The following is an 18355-nucleotide window of genomic DNA, read 5'->3' on the forward strand; positions in this document are numbered from 1 at the left end:
ATGTCAAGACAATGTTGAAGAAGACAATGTTGAAAACGTGTTTGGGTTTCCATCACGATCAAGGAAATGATGAACGTAATTAACGAAAATAATCAAAGGTAATTAAGCATTCTAAAACAAAGCTTAAACAAAGTTGGTTATCTGACCAAGGGATTAACTAAGTAAATTATTAGTAATACTTAACTTTCACGAAAAGGTTTATATCTAATCTGTATATATAACCGAGTCCAAAAGTCTCTGCCTACCAATTAATGCAAATCAAGATTTTAATTTAACCACGTAAGTGCATGTATTCTGTTCCCATTGGTTTTTGGTCAAATTCGTGTTGACCAACACAACCATTAAATTTTTTTTTTGGAGCAGTGTATATAATCACTTTTGGACTTATTTCTAAATCTACCAAAATATCTCAATCAAACTAGGTTTCCAAACTTACCTTGATACAGACTACTACAGTACAGACATATAATGCATGCACTGGAATCTCCAAAACAATTATTTCTACCCAACATTTAACCTCTGCAAAGACATTTAAATATATATTAGAGCATTTCCAAGGGAGATGTCAAATACCAAACATCAAATTTAAATTTGATGGTGATGTGACAATTCGACATCTTACATAGCTTTATTCTCCACCCGATATGTCAAATTAAATTATTACTTTATTACATTTTAGTGTTGATTCATTTTTAATTAATAAGAAAAGAAAAGAAAAATAAATAAAATATTCATTTGACATCTTGCTTTGGGATGTCAAAAATAACATCTCAACCTCTAGCATTCATTCCACATTAGCTTTGACATATCGGTTGGAGTGATGTAAGATGTTATTTTTAATGTTAAATGTCCATGTGGCACGTTTGACACATCGGTTGGAGATGCTTTTATAAGATAAAGTATCAGATTAGATAATCTGATTAATAAAACAGACATTATTAGTTTACTTGTGTGACTGGTTTTGCAGTTGAATAAACTAATTAGCAGATTAATCGTGGGTGCGCATATGAACTGTAGACACGCCGCCAGGAGGAAGCTTGCCAGATTAATAATTTCCCAACTCCGAATTGAAGACCCTGAAATTGTTAACTGGGAAGGTTCTGAAATGATTTGTTCGATCCTATAAAATGGTATATTCCCTTGGCTAGACCTGTTTATTCAAATAATTCATTCCGCTACGTGTCATTCTACGAGCTTTCTTGTCCGCTGTAGTGGTAAAGCGCTTATCTTTCGTAACCACAGTTAAGAGTTTCGGGTCTCTCTCTCTCATGTCGACAAGGAGAAAAAGTAAATGATTTTTGGACCCGTGGTCCAAAGCAATTCAACTTGGACGTTAGTTTCATAACAGAAGGGAACAAATAAGATGACAAGAAGACAATGATAGAGTGGTGTCCAAGATTACCACCAAATCTCTCCAAAAGAACTTCCCCATGTCATCAGTTCTGGCAGATTAGGTCCAAATTAATGGCCCAAAATCCAAACATAATTGTTACAAACCGTGTATTGACAAAGACAGAAATGCCTAGCAACAAGAAAACCAAAATTCTGCTCGTGACTGCAATTTACTTAATTAATTAAACATTGCACCCCTCCACAAATAATCTCAATTTGACAATTCTTACCCAATTTGTTTTCTCAGTGCTGAAAGCAATACATGAACAGAAGAATCTAAACAATTTTATTCTTTTGGGTGTTTAGAGTAGGAGAGGCTAAACTTGACCCAAGCAAGCAAATTAATCCTCTCCACACAATCGTCCATGGAAAATTATGCTTACCACTTATAGTTCTTGTGTGGTTCATGAAGATTGATCCTATTTTAGAAGTTATTCCACAATTTTATTAGCATTCAATGTAGTACGTCCGTGTATCTAATTTTTTTTGCTTCAACTAGCACGGGGATTTTGAGTGGAATCCATTGGAACGGGCACGGTATAGCGAGTTAGCACGTGTATTTCAAGTGTTAAGCACAATTATCGACCAAGATTAGGGAATTGACCCTCTCCACACATCAAGAATAGCAACAAATGTTAACATACGAGAAAGGATTAGTTAATTGTAGCTTGTTCATTTTATGTCAAAATCAGGACACAAACATTTACTTTAACCAACAAAAGCACGAAAATGCTCTCCAGGCAAGCAAGAACCAACTAAAATGCTAACTTGGTTTTTTCTGTTTCCATGAATCATTTATGTCTGACCACCAAACATATGTCGTTAATAAGTACAAAAGACACCTAACTGTTCCAAATTAGCAATCATTTGACAAAGCCTGTTTCCTAAAACAAGTCTTCTGACCCACATAGTCCTATCCCAAAAGAAAATCAGGTAGAAACCAATTAGAAGAGGTTATGGCTTGGTGAAGATTTAGCTCCAAAGCTTTGATATAACAGAATTATTAGTATTATGGGATAAAACCAAGCTGAAGATGTGTAGAAAAAGGAGCACCTAATGATAATGTAATGTATTGTAATGCATTATCCTACCGAGTTTACACGAGTCCAATGGTGAAGATGTCAAACCAAGCTGAGCAAGTACAACGTATTAAAAATAAATAAGTGGATAATCCAATCAGAAGAATTGAATTAAGAATGAATTCATATGGATGCCAAACAGTAGATAAAAATGAATTATACAAGACCTAGCTGAGAAGATACGTTATGTTTTATCCATTCTCCTTAGGCTTTGGGTTGGGCCGGTTTGCTGATATGATATCTTTGCTTGTCCACTTTGGACAGCCTGCAAAAGTTCTGGTCATGTATCTAGGAGAATTTATACGTAGCGTAATAAGGCAATGATGACCTCAAAGCATAAGTCAGTGTACCTATTTTGACAGCCAAGAGAAGAAATGCAATCTTTCCATCAATCAATGGGGAGCAAATACTCTTCTCGGTTTCAATCTTTTGAGACTCGAACAACTAAGCCTGTTGGTGTCTTGGCAGTTTTGAGATGACCTGAGCCTATCAGATCACGAAGATGAAATCTCATATCAAGTGGGGAATATCGAAGAAGCTTCTTCTCTAGAGGTGCTAGCATCATTTCTTTGTATCTCCTGCGGTTTAGAAGAGAAAGAACTTCCTTTCTTCCCTGAACAAAGAGGAAACAATTATTCTAAATTTAGACAATTTAATTGTTCAAGACTTACAAGTATATATATATATATATATATATATATATATATATATACATACACACACACATATATAATTGCAGGATTTCAAAATCACAAAGCTAACATCCCACACTCATGTTGTGTTGAACGCCAAAAGCTATGTCTCTAATCTAGGAGCCTAAGAGTTTACAAAGTTGACCCCGTATCAAAGGTGAAAACTTCCAGTCTGACGAAAGCCTATTTACATAAGGTATAGAATGAAAAAGGTGCATAAGGAATTCCATGTGAATTTGGTTTAAAAATATATTGTGACAAACTGATCATTACCTGAGAGAGGCCTTTAAGTACTGAACCGATATTTGGAATTGCGAACCAATAAATGTTTGAGTCAATAAGTTGCCGAGTCTAGAAGTAGATGCCATAGTTAGAAAGCTGGACACCATAAAAAAATTTCAACAGAAACCCAACAAACAGAAATGAGGGGAAACAGTCCCTATTAAGAAAAAGAGTTTGTGAAAGGAATCTTAAGGGGAAAATATATAAATCAAATACTGTTTAGTTTAAGCTATTTTACTAGTTTAACTGTAATAAAGTATGTTATTTCATTCTCTAAGAACAGATAAAAGAGAAGAATCTTCTAAACCAATTCAGTACTGGTGTTAGTTTCCAACACTGCAGACAAAACAACATAGGCACCAAATGCACCAGAATGAATCATGAAATTCAAACAGCAGCAACATAATAGATTAAGGAGTAACTTCCACTTACAAGGAGGCCAGAATTGATTAAAAGGGAGATGTGTTCATCCTTCACCTTTCCTCCAAGAGCTAATAGTGTACACTGGCAAAACATTTTTCAGTCAGATTGCAATTGCATTAAAACATTAAACTTCCTTAAACCCTTCATCTCCAAGTAGATATATACAGCACTTTTTGATGGGTAGAAAATGTAATAAAGAGAGTAGAAAAATAAATTAACATTCCAAGTGGACTGATATTCCAATCACTCACAAGTTCTTGATGTTCAATACTAGGTTCGAACTTGTTATCAAGGACGTGTGATTTAAACCACTTAAAAACTTCAAGAATATCACTGTCCTTCTTTTCTTCCAATCTTTTCACAACTCGTTCCATCTACACACATGTATACAGACAGCAAAAAAGTTCATCAATGCACTGTATTACAAGGTTTTGATAAGGATCAAAATTAGATGAAAACACACCAAAAACATCGAGAAAACCATGTAAGCAAACCTGGCATAGATAGTCATCAAAAAACATTATTGCATGATCATCTTGCCCAGTATTTAACTTGAAAATGCGCAGGACTTTCTCCCTTCTTAGATTCTGCACAGAGAAAAAAAAAGTAGCCTAGGTCAATCACATGAGATTCCTGAAGACAAGAGGTGCCATCTAGCTTAGTTGGTAAAGCGACACTGTCCCAAGCACCTGGAATCAAATCCCACAGTGGCTCCAAAGAAACGAAGGTCTCTAATTGGAACTTGGGAATCATGTAATTTCTAGAGTACACAAAATTTGCACAAGTCTCAGAATAAGTTATGTATTATATGATCAGTAACTGAGATGATTGATTCAAATCTTAAGCAAAAGGGATTCACAACACCATTATTACTTTCGTATAAAGCCGATAAAAAATGCACTCAAACAAATTTCTGTTATGTTCTTTCAAGTTTCACATACCTCTAGATCCCTATCCACTTGGGTTCTATCCTCTACACTGCTATACAACTGTGACCGCAAAATGAAAGGCTGAACTGATACCTGGAAAAGAAGGCATCAGTCAAATAACCATATTCAGAAAAACAAAAATAAAAGGACCACAACTAATACAACTGATTAACCACTACTTTGAGCAGTATGAAATACTTGGGACACTACAAAAAGATAAAGATACCACAATGCACAACTATTCAATGAGCTGAGCTGCTTGTGATTCAGCTTAGAGCAAAGTAGAAAGATAGCTAAAACAATCACACCAAAATTAAAACTTTAAAATCCTAACCTTGTCACTCTGGGGAAACTGAGCTCTCATTATGCGAAGCGCCACCAATGTGTCACTAAATGTAAGATTTTCCTCTGCATTTGCCAAAAGATATTAACTTTCTGATTACTATTTACTAACCAAATATAAAGAAGTTATTTTCATAATCTTCAATCACTGAAAACTGATCAATTAAAGTGTAAAACATAGTAAAGTTTATTTATTTATAAATTGTTTATAGTGGAAATAGTGAGAATATACCTAGCGATAAAATCTGATCGAAATCGCTGGCTTCGGCTTCGGTATCTGTCTCTCGCGCGCGCTTTTTACCTTTCAAAGATTCTGAAATATTATTGGCCATGGTTAATGGGTGGGAGATGAAATTCGATTTGGGATTTTAGGGAAAGTATAAAAACCCTAAAATGAATTGTCTGATTCTGGTTGGTGGTTGCGTAAAGTTTGAAGCTTTGCAGATGTCGGTTGAAGGAGCTCGTGAAGTTTGGTTTTTGACCGTTTTCACCGCGCGACAAATAACAGTTTAATTGACCAAAAACGACATCCCGTTTGAAAGGGAAAGGCTTTATTGAAAATGATTTTATAAATGATGATCCATAATTGAACCAAAAATCCACGTAAAGTGGTTTCGTTTATATTTCGTTCTTCGTCCTCTAGGGCCACTACATGCCATTTGCATTTATAGCCAGAATGTCATGAACTTCAATTGAGAGATGTAAAAAAATAGTGAAAACAATAATATATAAACTCAAAACTAAACAGTTGCGATCGACATAAGAAAACACTAGACGATTATGTAAGAAAATATAAAAAAAATTCCAATTCAATGTCATGCATTGACAAAAAACATCAAACTACTCAATTGTCAAGTGGTGGTATTAAGATAAAGTGAAGAAGTGCCAAAAACCTAATTTCAAAATCTTGTCATATATTATATGATTATGAAATAAGAAGGGTTTGGTGAAAGCTTTCCCACTGAATTTTTGTTGGTATATTAAAATTACTTTACCTACTTTAATTCTTTTTGGTAAATTGCCAACCCAGTTCATGGTAATGGAATATTAACCTCTCTATTAAGATTGTGGGCTCTTCTTGCCATCTTCATTCTTGGCCAGAGCTGCCACTTGCAACTTGCCATCAATGATTTATTCCACACAAAAAAAAAAAGGTTAAAAAGGCAAAGCCTTTCATTTTCATGCGCCAAAATTTCCCATGTGAGGTGTGGAAAGCGCGTATGCAATTCCACTCTCACTCGTCGCCTCCAAACGACAACCTGTATCTGTCGTGTTCTACACACCGTCACCGTGTCACCCGCGTTCTCTCTTCCCTGATTCTCTCTCTCTCTCTCTCTCTCTCTCTCTCTCTCTCTCTCTGTTAGTGTCTTTAGATCTCACTCTTTTTTTATTACTCGAATAGATCTCGCTCCCAGTCAAATTCTCAAATCCCATATTGTTATTAATATTCTTTATATCCGTATTTATGCTGCTCACTCATAAGCAGTAAGGACCCATCTCTCAATCTCAGATTCTCTCTCTCTCTCTCTCTCTGTGAGTCCAATCTTTGAAGCAGGTACGTCCTTTGTACAATCCTCATTGAACATTGAGCCCCATGTACGCTTCAGATCCATTAACAGTGTGCAATCTCACTTGCTCTGTTTCTGCAATGCCCATATTGAAAATTTTGAGTCTTTGTTTTGTCCAATTTTATGTATCTTCAACTTTCGTTCTGTTTGTGTTTCTTGAATAAAGATCTGATTTTGGTGTGCCCAAAACTCCATCTTGCCTTATATGTGTAAGAATTCTCATGTCGGCATAAGATTCAAATCCACCATTTTCAGCTGTGTGAGTTAATATTGCCGACCCTTTCTGTGATTTCACGAGCTGGGTCTTATCAATCTCTGTCAATTCTTGTTTGTTGAAGTTCAAGGTGTCACATTTATAGCTGGCAACTGTCAACTGTCGGTGTGCTTTAGCCTATGATAATGTTTACATTTTTATTTTCCCGCTTTTACCCTCCTCCTTCTCCACTCTTATGCTTTGTTTGGTGCCATTGGTTTATATACCATTTATGTTTCAGACATTTATTCTATGTATGCAAATCAGGTACCGGTACTTTTTCCAGATTTGTTCCTCTTTGAATGAACTGGGTCAGATTTGAATTCATTTCTAGTGTGCTGTGATTGAGTTTTAGTTGTTATTGTACTTGTTTCACTTGGTTTTTGTCTGGTGCCGGATTGTGAGTATCAACCACTACCTTTTAATTGTTATTTTATGGTTTTCTTTTTTATTAATGAAATAAAGAATATCTTAGATCACCAGTTCATACCCTTTTCCTTTTCCTATAATATGATAGATTCTTTGTTGCAAATCTTGCGGTTTTACTAAATTGAGTTATAGGGTTCTCTTCCTTCCTATTAGGAAAATAAAGTAAAGCCAAATAGACTTCTGTGGGGTTTACTTGAAGTGATGAATCGAATGGTCTTAATCTTATTTGTTAATGTTTAGAGGTTTGAATTATTGCTGCATCGTGGATAATTTTCTTTCTGTTCCGGCATTGCATCTGTAATCTAAGGGGTACCTAGTTCATTAAGTTGGAACTAACAAGTTGAAGCTTTCTTTTTGTGATTGAAGCTGCATCTAAAGTACGTTGGCTGATCATCCCTTTGCAGTGAAACTGGACCTGGCATCTTGTAGCTTGATTTGAACTCTGCATGTTGAAGTCAAAGTAGAGGGGTAATTGTCTATTGGTTACAACAATGTCGCGGGGAAGAGCTGATGGGAGCCCAAAGAAACGTTTGGTCACCTCAGTTCTAGTTTTGGTGGCCATTTGTGGTCTCCTGTATTTGTATTCTAAAAGAAATGGTTCCTCTGCGCTGGAGTATGGCAGTAAAATAAGAAAATTCGGCTCTACTTACTTGGGCGTGGATGAAGATGTTGAGGAGTCACCTTCCAGACTTGGTGAAGATGAAGAGGATGGTATTATATTGAAGAGCATACCGGTCAGTTGTCCTGGCTGACTTTTCCTCTGTCATTTCACTTTATACTAATGAATAATTTGTCTGAGTTCTCTTATATATGTATGTACATATTAAACTAATCCAAGTCTTAATCTGACTGTTTTTGATGTTGCAGGTTTGTGATGATAGACATTCAGAACTCATTCCTTGCTTGGACAGAAACCTTATTTACGAAACAAGATTGAAGTTGGATCTGTCTGTGATGGAGCATTACGAGAGACACTGCCCACTGCCTGAAAGGCGATATAATTGTTTGATTCCACCTCCACCTGGATATAAGGTGAGGTCCTGCTTAAGTCTTTATATCGAATGGAATTTTGAGTGAGGAAACTTTGTACCATAACTTTGACTTGAATTATAGTCTGAATTTGTTCATCTGTTTTTATGGAAATAGATCCCAATCAAGTGGCCTAAAAGCAGAGACGAGGTGTGGAAAGCAAATATTCCTCACACGCATCTTGCAACTGAGAAGTCTGACCAAAAGTGGATGGTTGTCAAAGGTGAAAAGATTGGATTTCCCGGAGGAGGTACTCACTTCCATTATGGAGCTGACAAGTACATTGCATCAATGGCTAATGTAAGTCAGTGGCCCTTCATACTGGGGGAAAAGTAACTAGTCATTAGTGATTGTGTAGGTTTATAATTTTTTCTTTCATGATAAAAAAATGATTACTTTTGGTTTGGATTGGCAGATGCTCAACTTTCCTAAGAACATTTTAAATAATGGAGGAAAGGTCAGGACAGTCCTTGATGTTGGCTGTGGTGTTGCTAGTTTCGGAGGATACCTGCTTTCTTCAGATATTATTGCAATGTCCTTGGCACCTAATGATGTTCATCAAAATCAAATCCAGTTTGCATTAGAGAGAGGGATTCCCGCATACCTTGGTGTTTTGGGGACCAAGAGACTCCCTTATCCTAGTAGATCTTTTGAACTGGCACATTGTTCTCGCTGTAGGATTGATTGGCTTCAAAGGGATGGGATACTTCTCCTTGAGTTGGATAGGGTACTGAGACCAGGAGGTTATTTTGCCTACTCATCTCCTGAAGCCTATGCACAGGATGAAGAGGACCTGAGAATATGGAAAGCGATGAGTGAGCTTGTGGAACGGATGTGTTGGAAAATAGCTGCTAAAAGGAACCAAACTGTTATTTGGGTCAAGCCATTGACTAATGACTGTTACATGGAAAGAGCGCCTGGTACTCGACCACCCCTCTGCAGATCAGATGATGATCCAGATGCTGTCTGGAATGTGAAAATGGAGGCTTGTATCACACCATACTCTGACCGTGAGTACTATTTCTTCCATTTTCTAAATTATTGCCATAATCTCTGTGCTTTGTTAGTGGTTTTGGGGAATCTCAAAGCAACATGCCAGAACTTTCTTCAAGTCAATCACATCTTAGTTAATTGAATTTGAGAACTACTAATTTAGAAAACAGACTCACCTGGAACTGTAGATTGATAATATTTGCGGTATCTTGTGATTTAATATCGTTTTTATTTTATTTTTTTTCAGTATAAAGTTGCACCTTATGAACTGAACTGAAATAGTCGTTTTTTTTTAATCATGTTTTTTCTTTCAAAAATTGTATCATTTTAGCCAGTCTTCAACTTGAAAGCACCATAACCCAACTCCCCTCAACCCAACACTCATCTCTCATAAGATTTCGGACTGTTATAATGTCAAATAAAAGTGTTTTACTAAAGACATTATCATGTTTCATGCACCAAGAGCTTTTCTGTGTATGGCTATTTTGGCAAGAGAAAGATATCTTTAATATTCAAGCACTACTGGCTTTTACTTTAATATGCGTCCTCTTGTTGTGTTGCATTATCATATGTGGTAATAACGTCAGTTAATTAGTTGAAATATATTTTGCTGGTGTTTTCTTTTCAGAAAACCATAGAGCAAGAGGAAGTGGTTTGGCTCCTTGGCCTGCTCGATTGACTTCACCGCCTCCCCGTCTTGGGGATTTCAGCTATTCTAATGATATATTTGAAAAGGACATGGTAATCTTCATAATTTTTGTTTTTTGATTTTTCTGTGCATAACTCATGTCTGCTCTGCCTGGGTAATATCCTAGTTTGCAAAAATACAGACATACAAATACTTGGTATATAACAGGATTGATGTGATGCAGGAAGTTTGGCAGCAAAGAGTTGACAGTTACTGGAATCTTTTGAGCCCAAAGATCAATTCTGACACACTGAGGAATGTGATGGACATGAAGGCAAACTTGGGTTCATTTGCAGCTGCTTTGAAGAACAAAGATGTTTGGGTTATGAATGTGGTGCCAGAAGACGGACCCAACACACTTAAAATAATATACGACAGAGGGCTGATAGGCACAGTACACAGTTGGTACGTTTAACAATTTTGATAAGTTAATGAAAAGTTTGATCAGAAACATATTTGATTTTCAAACCCTTGGTGGCCGTTGGTGTTTCGAAGGTATTGCAGAAATTCCCACCTATATAGTTATGCTGCCATTGCTGCCACATACAGTTTTTTATCTTTACCTTAAAATGTTTTTAGAGATGTTCTCAGGCTTACGTATAGACATGATATCAACTTTCTTTGAAATTGTAGCATTGCTTCAAAAAAATTGATATATCTTCATTGGTTGCAAACTTGTGGCAGGTGTGAAGCTTTCTCAACCTACCCACGAACCTATGATCTGCTTCATGCATGGACTGTCTTCGCTGATATTGAAAGGAAAGGATGTAGTGGCATAGATTTGTTGATTGAGATGGATCGCATCCTCCGGCCCAAAGGTTTCGTCATTTTCCGTGACAAGCGGAAGATGGTGGAGTTCATAAGCAAATATATGAAGGCATTACACTGGGAAGCAGTGGCCACTGCTGATGCCGAGGGAGGCTCTGAGCAAGATGATGACGTAGTGTTTATCGTCCAGAAAAAGATTTGGCGTACAAGCGAGAGCTTTAGGAATGTAGAATAGCCTGAGCACGATATGATCCCGGCATTTCACTGGCCCTCGGTGGTGCTGGTTTTATTTATAATTTTGTTGCATTTGCTCATGTTCGATCTGTTTTAATTTTTTTACAATTTTCTTTGTTCCTCTAATTGGCACACAGAAAGGTCACCGATATGTTTTTCATTCTATTTTATAATTCATTGGGAAATTGTAAGATACACTTTCTGCCATTAATTGGAGAAATGTAGAGGCCAATAAAAATGCTATCAACAGGTTTTGGTGAATCCAAATTCTCAGAATTTGGTCAATTTACGCCATTGGATAGACATGTTGATTAACTTGAACGTAATTAGAGAACTAAACCAAATCTTTTCATCAAGCCGGATCTCAAGTCTGGCAGAATAAATCATACCCGTTAAGATTTAGCCAATTTATCCCCATTTTATAGGCAGATTATAAAAAGAGACTGCAAAAGAAAAATGATAATTCAGACCAAAAAAGAAAAATAAAAAGAAAAATGATAATTAAAAGAGATGTAACTTGACACAGTTCCTTGCAATGAACCTTTGATATGTCAAAGTTATACCAAGCACGTGGGTACTTCTTCATTTTGCAATAAATATATGACTTTATGTTCTGGGTAATAAAAATTCTAAAGTAAGAGGTACAGGTATAACATAACAAGGAGTCCTACAAAATTGTTCTAAAAAGTGCCACCCTCTGTTTCTCTCTCCAAAGGAAAATCTCCTCATCTTTCTGGTATCTCTTTTCAGGCCCAACATCCTTTTGATTTCTCTAAACGGGAGATTTCTTCAAGTTTTTTCGGTCTTCTTTCAAGCAGATTTCAACTTGGCTGATGTAGAGGCCTGATGGGAAAGAATCCTATGTCCCACAAACAGCAAGAAAACTCCCAACAGTCCAACCCATTTCAGTGTCGTAAATAGATCCAGCTGTACATGGGAACAAACTAGTAAGCAGACCAGCCGTTTGAAAAGCTTAATCAATGTGCAAGTAAAAAAAATGCTATCTACTTTAAAATGCATTGAAAAGCCAAAATCTTCTTCAGCAAGTGTATAACATAATTACTTTGAAATCTCACTATTGTAAATACTATATATGCTAATGTAATTTTCCCGTTCTAGAACAGGTGACCCTGTAATGCTTAAAAATGGGATTGTCCAGATCATTGGGAATGTGATGTAGACAGGAACCTTCCGAAAAGTTACAGTAAAGACAAATCAACGGCATACCTTCAACCAGAAAAGCACATAGAGCAAAAGAACTGCTGCAATGCCGACATGGAATAGGATACCAAAGGTGGCTGGTATTGCTGAAGTAGGGAAGTTCTTCAGATTCACCCCTAAGCGTAATAGCTGTTTAATACATAAAATAAGGTTAACAAAGATTTTCCACTATCAAAGTACAAAATAGGCAAACATTTTAAAATGTTGACATCCCCCCAATATCTCTTTTGGTCTTTTTGTACACTAGAGAATGTCTGTTTATAAACAGCACAATCTAGTTAAACTCTTTGGATTTTCCAAGGGAGATATCAGAGCATAAAATGTAAAAAATTTCTAAGCCAAATGACAATGTAATATGGATTCGCTAAATACTCACCCCAACCAAAAATCCAATCAGTGGCAAAAACACAAGACCCAAGAAAATAAGAGAGAGCTCTTGAGAAGGACGCTTTTCTGGAACCCTAAAGATATGGCTTATCTCTGCTTTGGGGCCATATTTTGAGTAAGGATCAATGGCCGGCGTAGGAGGGCGGGATGCCTTTTCAGGTGCTTCTGGTAGATCCAAATCAATGTGGCCAATAGCCCGGAAGAAAGAGTTTTCCTGGAAGAGAAGACAAAAATTCCTCAGATAATCAGAGGGTAGAAATTATATACATTTTGAAAAATCTGAGCTAAAGTAATGCTTACCATTACAGCATCGCCAACAGTTAATTGAATGTCATAACTACCTGAAAGATAGTAAAACTTCTCAACCAATCCAAGAAAATCCTGAAAAACAAAATACCAAAAATTAGCAAAACAAATGAATTAAAATGGGTAATCCATCCAAGATGGTGAAAACTGAGTATTCATTTTATTCAAGTATTCAGACATTAATCATGGGCTTATGAGGAGTATCAGCTAAATAGGTGAATTAAAATTCTAGGTTTCCAAGGGAGCACTTACCAGTATTATCTCAAACTTTTTGCCGGAGTTCCCCACCACAAAGATATGCTCAACCTTGGTCTCATGTCTCAACTTCAAAAATACCTGCAGCCCCACAAACTTCTAAATGAACTGAACTGAACAGAGAGAAGTTAACTCAGCAGGCATGGAGAACTACAAACCTGATGTGGCTTAAAAGCATTTCCAAAAGGAGTGGTCAATTGAAAGGATAGGCGCAGCCTTTGCAGGTGGTTTGCCGATAGTGCGAGCGAATTTTCTCCAGCTAAATCTAGTCTGGTAAATGAATGATGTAGAAGTAACAAAAGATTTATATGCTTTAGAACGTGTTATAATGGAATAGGCACAATTGTGGACATGTAACAATTGTGAAACACGAGTTTGTGATTACAAGCATCCAACTTCCAAAGGAAGAACATAAACTAAAGCTGGAAACATGAACCATAAAAAATTTCAAGCACGTACTTTTTCTGGGTTTCTATGCTCCCAACATCACTATCCAGTACAACAATCTCTGCATTTTCAATTTTGATAACTCCTGTGACAAATATCTGCACTTGAGTAGAGCCTCCAGTTGCATAAACTATTTCATCTTCAGAATCATGCAGAACAACCTACAAAAAGTTTTGTTAACTCATTACAAATTGAGAGCCAAATGGAAGCTAGTCTAAATGTAAAATTTACCAAAGAAATTAAGAGTACCTCAAAGACAAATATGTAATTTCCAACATCGACACTTTTTGGCACATCCAAGAAATGGGATTCACTTTCTTTGTCAAACTTGAGTTCCTACATCACACACATTATAAGGCATTGAACCAGATGCCATTCATGCAATCAATTTGTCAGAAGAGGATAAATAAAACTAATCTTTTCAGAGGAAGGATATGTGTGACTATTGAACTGCAGATAAACTAGATACAACAAGAGAAAAAAAGTTATTACCTGGCTTTCAATTGTGGAAGCAACTTTCGAACCAGAACTCAATGCTCGCACCAACTTAACTGTCAGAGGAGGTGCACTTGAACCAAGCACAGTATTCACTTTAACCTGATTAAAATTTCGAAAGTACAAACCAACACACTTAAATTAACCAAAGTATGCAATTTGGCATAAACAACATTACTTGTTAACTCTATATTTTCCTCAATAAAATAATTAATCCACAGCAGGCTGATGCAATACCGAATATGTGCAGATCAAAATGTTAGAAAATAATACAATCATAACTGAGGAGCTTGGCGTTTTAAAAAGAAAACAAAGATAGTCAGCTTGAGGAAAAAGAAAACAGTGCAGATTTCACAAGACTTAATATATATAGACATAGCTATGCATAAAGTTAGAAAACAATACAACTTTTGCTCAATTCAAATATCTACCTCACAAGAAGAAGGAAAAGAAAACAGGAATAATTGATGATTCAACACTCATCTACAACGAAGAAATACTGTGTTGATTAATTGACAAACCTGGAGCTGGTCTTTTTTGGTCAATGAAAGCACTGTAGCTGGAAGTGATAAAATCAGTGGGATAGCAACCCTGCACCAGAAAAGTAACAACCAAAATTTAGTAGACAATAAATTAAAAGTAGAATTTAAAAAGCTGCAGTACACAGTGACATAATGAAAAATAATTGGAGATGTAATTCAATCAAAGAAGAAGAAATAGAACTTACTTATTGCTTTCCAAAGAAGCTAATGAGTCCACTTGGTTGAAGAAGTCTTTAGCTTTGCCGGGAATGCCAATTCCAAGGAAGAATTTTGCCAGACCCAATATTTTGTCCCCTGGAACCTGCAAACTCAAATCTAAAGCATTAGTATGCATTCCAACCGCCCACCACCCCCCCCTCCCAAAAGAAAATGCATTTGTAACAGAAGAGCAGGAAAGAACGCAACATTGAGTATGCTTCCAGTCACCTTTATGTTTCCAGATGTCACAGCTGCAAATGCTGTCAGTCCTCGAACAACTGACGCAGTAGTTGATAGAGGACTCTGACGCTCACGCAGATCAACAACTTTTTCATCAAAGTACATGGCCCCATCATCTAGAGAATGTAGTTACATATCTTATTAAAATAGCAGCTAACCAGAAAATGAAATGACAAAACCAAACTGAAAGCAGGGCCGGAAGAATATTAATCAACATGTTTTAAACTTAGGCAAGGTTGTGTTGTGCATTCAAACTTCAATGACAAATCGTGTTTCACAGAAATGCACAAACACACATATACATCAAAATGCATGCAGGCTAACAAACCCATCCTTATCATGCCAAACTTCCTTGGGTTACTACAAAAAAAAAAGTTCCATGATCCCATCCCGACAAGAGATGCTATTAAATCCACTTGACCCAAATTATGACCCATCATCACCAACGTTTTTGCACCACAGCCCTGGTAAAATGTGTTGATTTAAAACTTCAAATAAGGTCATGAACCATGAATTGAAAAATATTATGCAAATTTAGATTACATATGTGGGTCTGAAAACTATTTACAACTTACAAAGCAAGAGATGAAAAATATATTTAAAAAAAGAAAGAAATAAGAAGACATCTAATGTTGGGAAAAAAACCACATACCATATTTCTCAACACTGTCAAAAAGCTTCAAAATATCACTTTTCAATGTACCGATCTGCCCAAAGACAACATTATCAAATATTAACAAAATGAAGTTGAAACAACAATATTACAAAAACAGGGAACACAAATATATATATACATATATATGTGTGTGTGTGTGTGTGTGTGTGTGTACAGTAACAGAGAAGAATTACAGTATACTAATAAGATCTATAGAGCCTTACTACGCAGCTATGTAAAAAGTAAAATAAAAGCTAAATAGAATGGAAAAATAGGTCCACATATATTGGTAATGATTTGGTCAGTGTGTGAAGTATCCCAATTAGGACCAAAATCTCATAATTCAGCGTGCGAATCGGTATGGAACTTTCTGAATGGCCCAAACAAGTTCAATTTTAGATTTAAAAACATATGAAGCTTATGTTTGGTGCTTATTTAAGCAAGCTAACGAATGTACCTTGGACTGATCAATTTCGGAAGATGCTAATGAGACAACCCCCGAAAGTGCTTCAAGTGCTAATCCTGCAAGAGGAATGCCAAGCTCAAGTAGTGAATATAAGCCACATACCTACTAATAATCAATACCATGTTTAGCAAAGATTTAAATTTGATGGTAAAACAAATATTAGTCATTGTAACCAAGTGCTACTAATCCCTCTCTAGTTGAATAAAAATCTCAGATTCAACTCATGGGAGGGAAGGAATTTAGGTGTGCAGTGGGAAACCCCACTTCTTTTATCCAATAATTACCACTTAATAAGAAAAAATCAGCCATGAGAAAAGAAACAGCATAACTTTCAAATGATTCATAGAAACTCATTACCAGCAGCATAGGTACTAGACTCGGGATTATCAGAACTAAAACGCCACCTTCCATCACTCTGGCTCAGAGACTGCAATAATATTTCACCATTACTCAGACATTCAACAAAGCAATTTTTCTTGCTAGAGACATCCAAAAGGATGAAGAAGAAAAAAATTGCAAAGCAAAAGAAAATAATTGAGAGTTCGGAGTCAGAATTCCGCATCAACATTACAAGAAAAAATAAGTGCCACCAGATGCTAAGCCTTATCTGACATAGCAAGTTCTGCCGGGACCTGGAGATAGTCAAAACTGAACCTTTTTCAACTAAGAAATACCATTAGTGGCTGCTGGAACCAACCTTGATAGAATGGAAAATTCCACCAGCATCAGCAAGAAGTACATCAACTTCAGAACTTTGATCCTAAAGCGAGAAAAAAGAAAAAAAGAATTAGGAAAGAATTAATAATTCAAAAATATAAGCCCTCTAAGAAATACAGAAATGAGACCCTTGCACAACAGTTGTAACAATTAAAATAGTGACACTATTAAAAAGATCATATTTGCCCTGCACAGGGTTGAATTTTTTTTCTTAATCGCCACTGCTATATGTTGAATCTTCAGCCAAACTTAAGATTGCAAACCAAAAGGAAAATAAAACCTGAGTTGGACAGTGCAGCCAAGAGGTAGTTGTTCAATAATTTACCTTAATAAGTACCAAGCTTCCGATTGAGTGGTAGAAGTCGAGCAATGAACTTGCAGTGTTGGCAATAGCTTTAAGTCTTGCAGCAATGCCCTAGACATGGAGAATAGAATTAACCACGAACTGCAGTATTTTGCCACATGCTTCATAAGCAATGGCTTTCAAGCTGAGAACAAAGAAAAAGCGCTAAAGACTCAACCATACCTCAAATATCTTATCGTTAACCTTGCATTTCAAAATGCTGTTAACCTTTAAGGCATAAAGCAAATCCTTTGGGGCAGAAGACGATGACCCAAGTGTGTCCACAACGGACTGACAAGTAGCAGTGCGTATATCAGACTTTTTATCAATCCCAAGAATCTCAAACGATCTTAGGGCTTCATATGCCTCTTCTAAACTGTCAAAAATTTACGAAATCAAATAGTTAGATTTCTTTTTAAATTATTGGACTTGCTTGCAAGGTCAAAACAAATAGAATTAAATATAGTTACAATCCAAATTAATCTAATTAATCGTGCAAATGAAATCCAATTCAACCAAAATCAAAACTTAATGACGCATTTCGACTAAAATGTAGGAAAATAACCGAATCATGAACTTCAAATCTCAGAATTGTTAGGGGTGACGACACATACAAAATGAAATAAATCCGTTTTAATTCAATTGGATCATACAAATGATCATACCCACATCGTTTCATATTCACAGGAACCAAACAGAAAATATGAAAACAAACAAAGAAATCATTTCTTCAAGTGTTTAATTCACCTCCCGAAGGATCCATCGTTCGGCTGTGAAGAGCTCAGAGGCCGCGGATCGGTGAGAGTCAGAGATCGGCTGGAAGACGGAAGCAGCTTCGCAGATCGCAATCGCCAAAATCAGCACCAGAAATCCCCCGAGGTTTCTGGTAGCCATACCTGAAACAGCAGCAAAGTCAACAGCTTCAGATACATATAATGAGGCCTACATTTATGCACGTATGCAAGTACGCGATCTGGAAGAC

The 18355-nt window shown here is 36.4% G+C and overlaps 3 protein-coding genes across 13 annotated transcripts; 1 reads left to right on the top strand and 2 right to left on the bottom strand.

Moving 5' to 3' along the window:
* Positions 1-2428: 2428 nt before the first annotated feature.
* On the bottom strand, positions 2429-5613 carry LOC103334463 (Serine/Threonine-kinase). 3 transcript variants are annotated; one of them, XR_514267.3, is made up of 9 exons: positions 5372-5607; positions 5132-5205; positions 4810-4890; positions 4363-4455; positions 4120-4242; positions 3878-3949; positions 3437-3514; positions 2822-3084; positions 2429-2736 (listed from the first exon to the last, which is right to left on the bottom strand). XR_514267.3 is itself a non-coding variant. In XM_008237438.3 (8 exons), exons 1-8 carry the CDS (start codon positions 5469-5471, stop codon positions 2893-2895), a joined length of 813 nt encoding a protein of 270 aa, XP_008235660.1. In that variant the 5' UTR covers positions 5472-5608; the 3' UTR covers positions 2429-2892. The 3 variants fall into 3 exon arrangements, 2 of the variants coding, with proteins under 2 accessions (XP_008235660.1, XP_008235661.1); XM_008237438.3 differs by having other exon boundaries at positions 2429-3084; positions 5372-5608; XM_008237439.3 differs by lacking the exon at positions 3437-3514 and having other exon boundaries at positions 2429-3084; positions 5372-5613.
* Positions 5614-6321: 708 nt separating this feature from the next.
* On the top strand, positions 6322-11362 carry LOC103334462 (putative methyltransferase PMT3). 9 transcript variants are annotated; one of them, XM_008237437.2, is made up of 8 exons: positions 6322-6694; positions 7794-8123; positions 8257-8421; positions 8536-8718; positions 8834-9428; positions 10040-10152; positions 10284-10504; positions 10784-11362. In XM_008237437.2, the coding sequence occupies exons 2-8, from the start codon at positions 7881-7883 to the stop codon at positions 11100-11102; spliced, it is 1839 nt and encodes a 612-aa protein (XP_008235659.1). In that variant the 5' UTR covers positions 6322-6694; positions 7794-7880; the 3' UTR covers positions 11103-11362. The 9 variants fall into 9 exon arrangements, with proteins under 9 accessions (XP_008235659.1, XP_088910608.1, XP_008235657.1 ...); XM_089054482.1 differs by having other exon boundaries at positions 6325-6966; XM_008237435.2 differs by having other exon boundaries at positions 6370-6694; positions 7756-8123.
* A 216-nt stretch (positions 11363-11578) lies between these two features.
* On the bottom strand, positions 11579-18268 carry HAP6 (ribophorin II (RPN2) family protein). Its single transcript, XM_008237434.2, is given in 20 exon segments — positions 11579-12028; positions 12329-12451; positions 12699-12923; positions 13010-13090; positions 13268-13351; positions 13429-13540; positions 13730-13878; positions 13967-14053; positions 14210-14314; positions 14734-14803; positions 14940-15055; positions 15181-15308; positions 15845-15899; positions 16305-16369; positions 16671-16740; positions 17011-17073; positions 17356-17445; positions 17557-17749; positions 18121-18146; positions 18148-18268. Coding segments are annotated over 20 exon segments (2079 nt in total). The 5' UTR covers position 18268; the 3' UTR covers positions 11579-11911.
* Positions 18269-18355: the final 87 nt, after the last annotated feature.

Source organism: Prunus mume, linkage group LG6 (assembly GCF_029339155.1).
Source record: "Prunus mume cultivar Tortuosa linkage group LG6, ASM2933915v1, whole genome shotgun sequence".
NCBI classification, from domain to species: Eukaryota; Viridiplantae; Streptophyta; class Magnoliopsida; order Rosales; family Rosaceae; genus Prunus; species Prunus mume.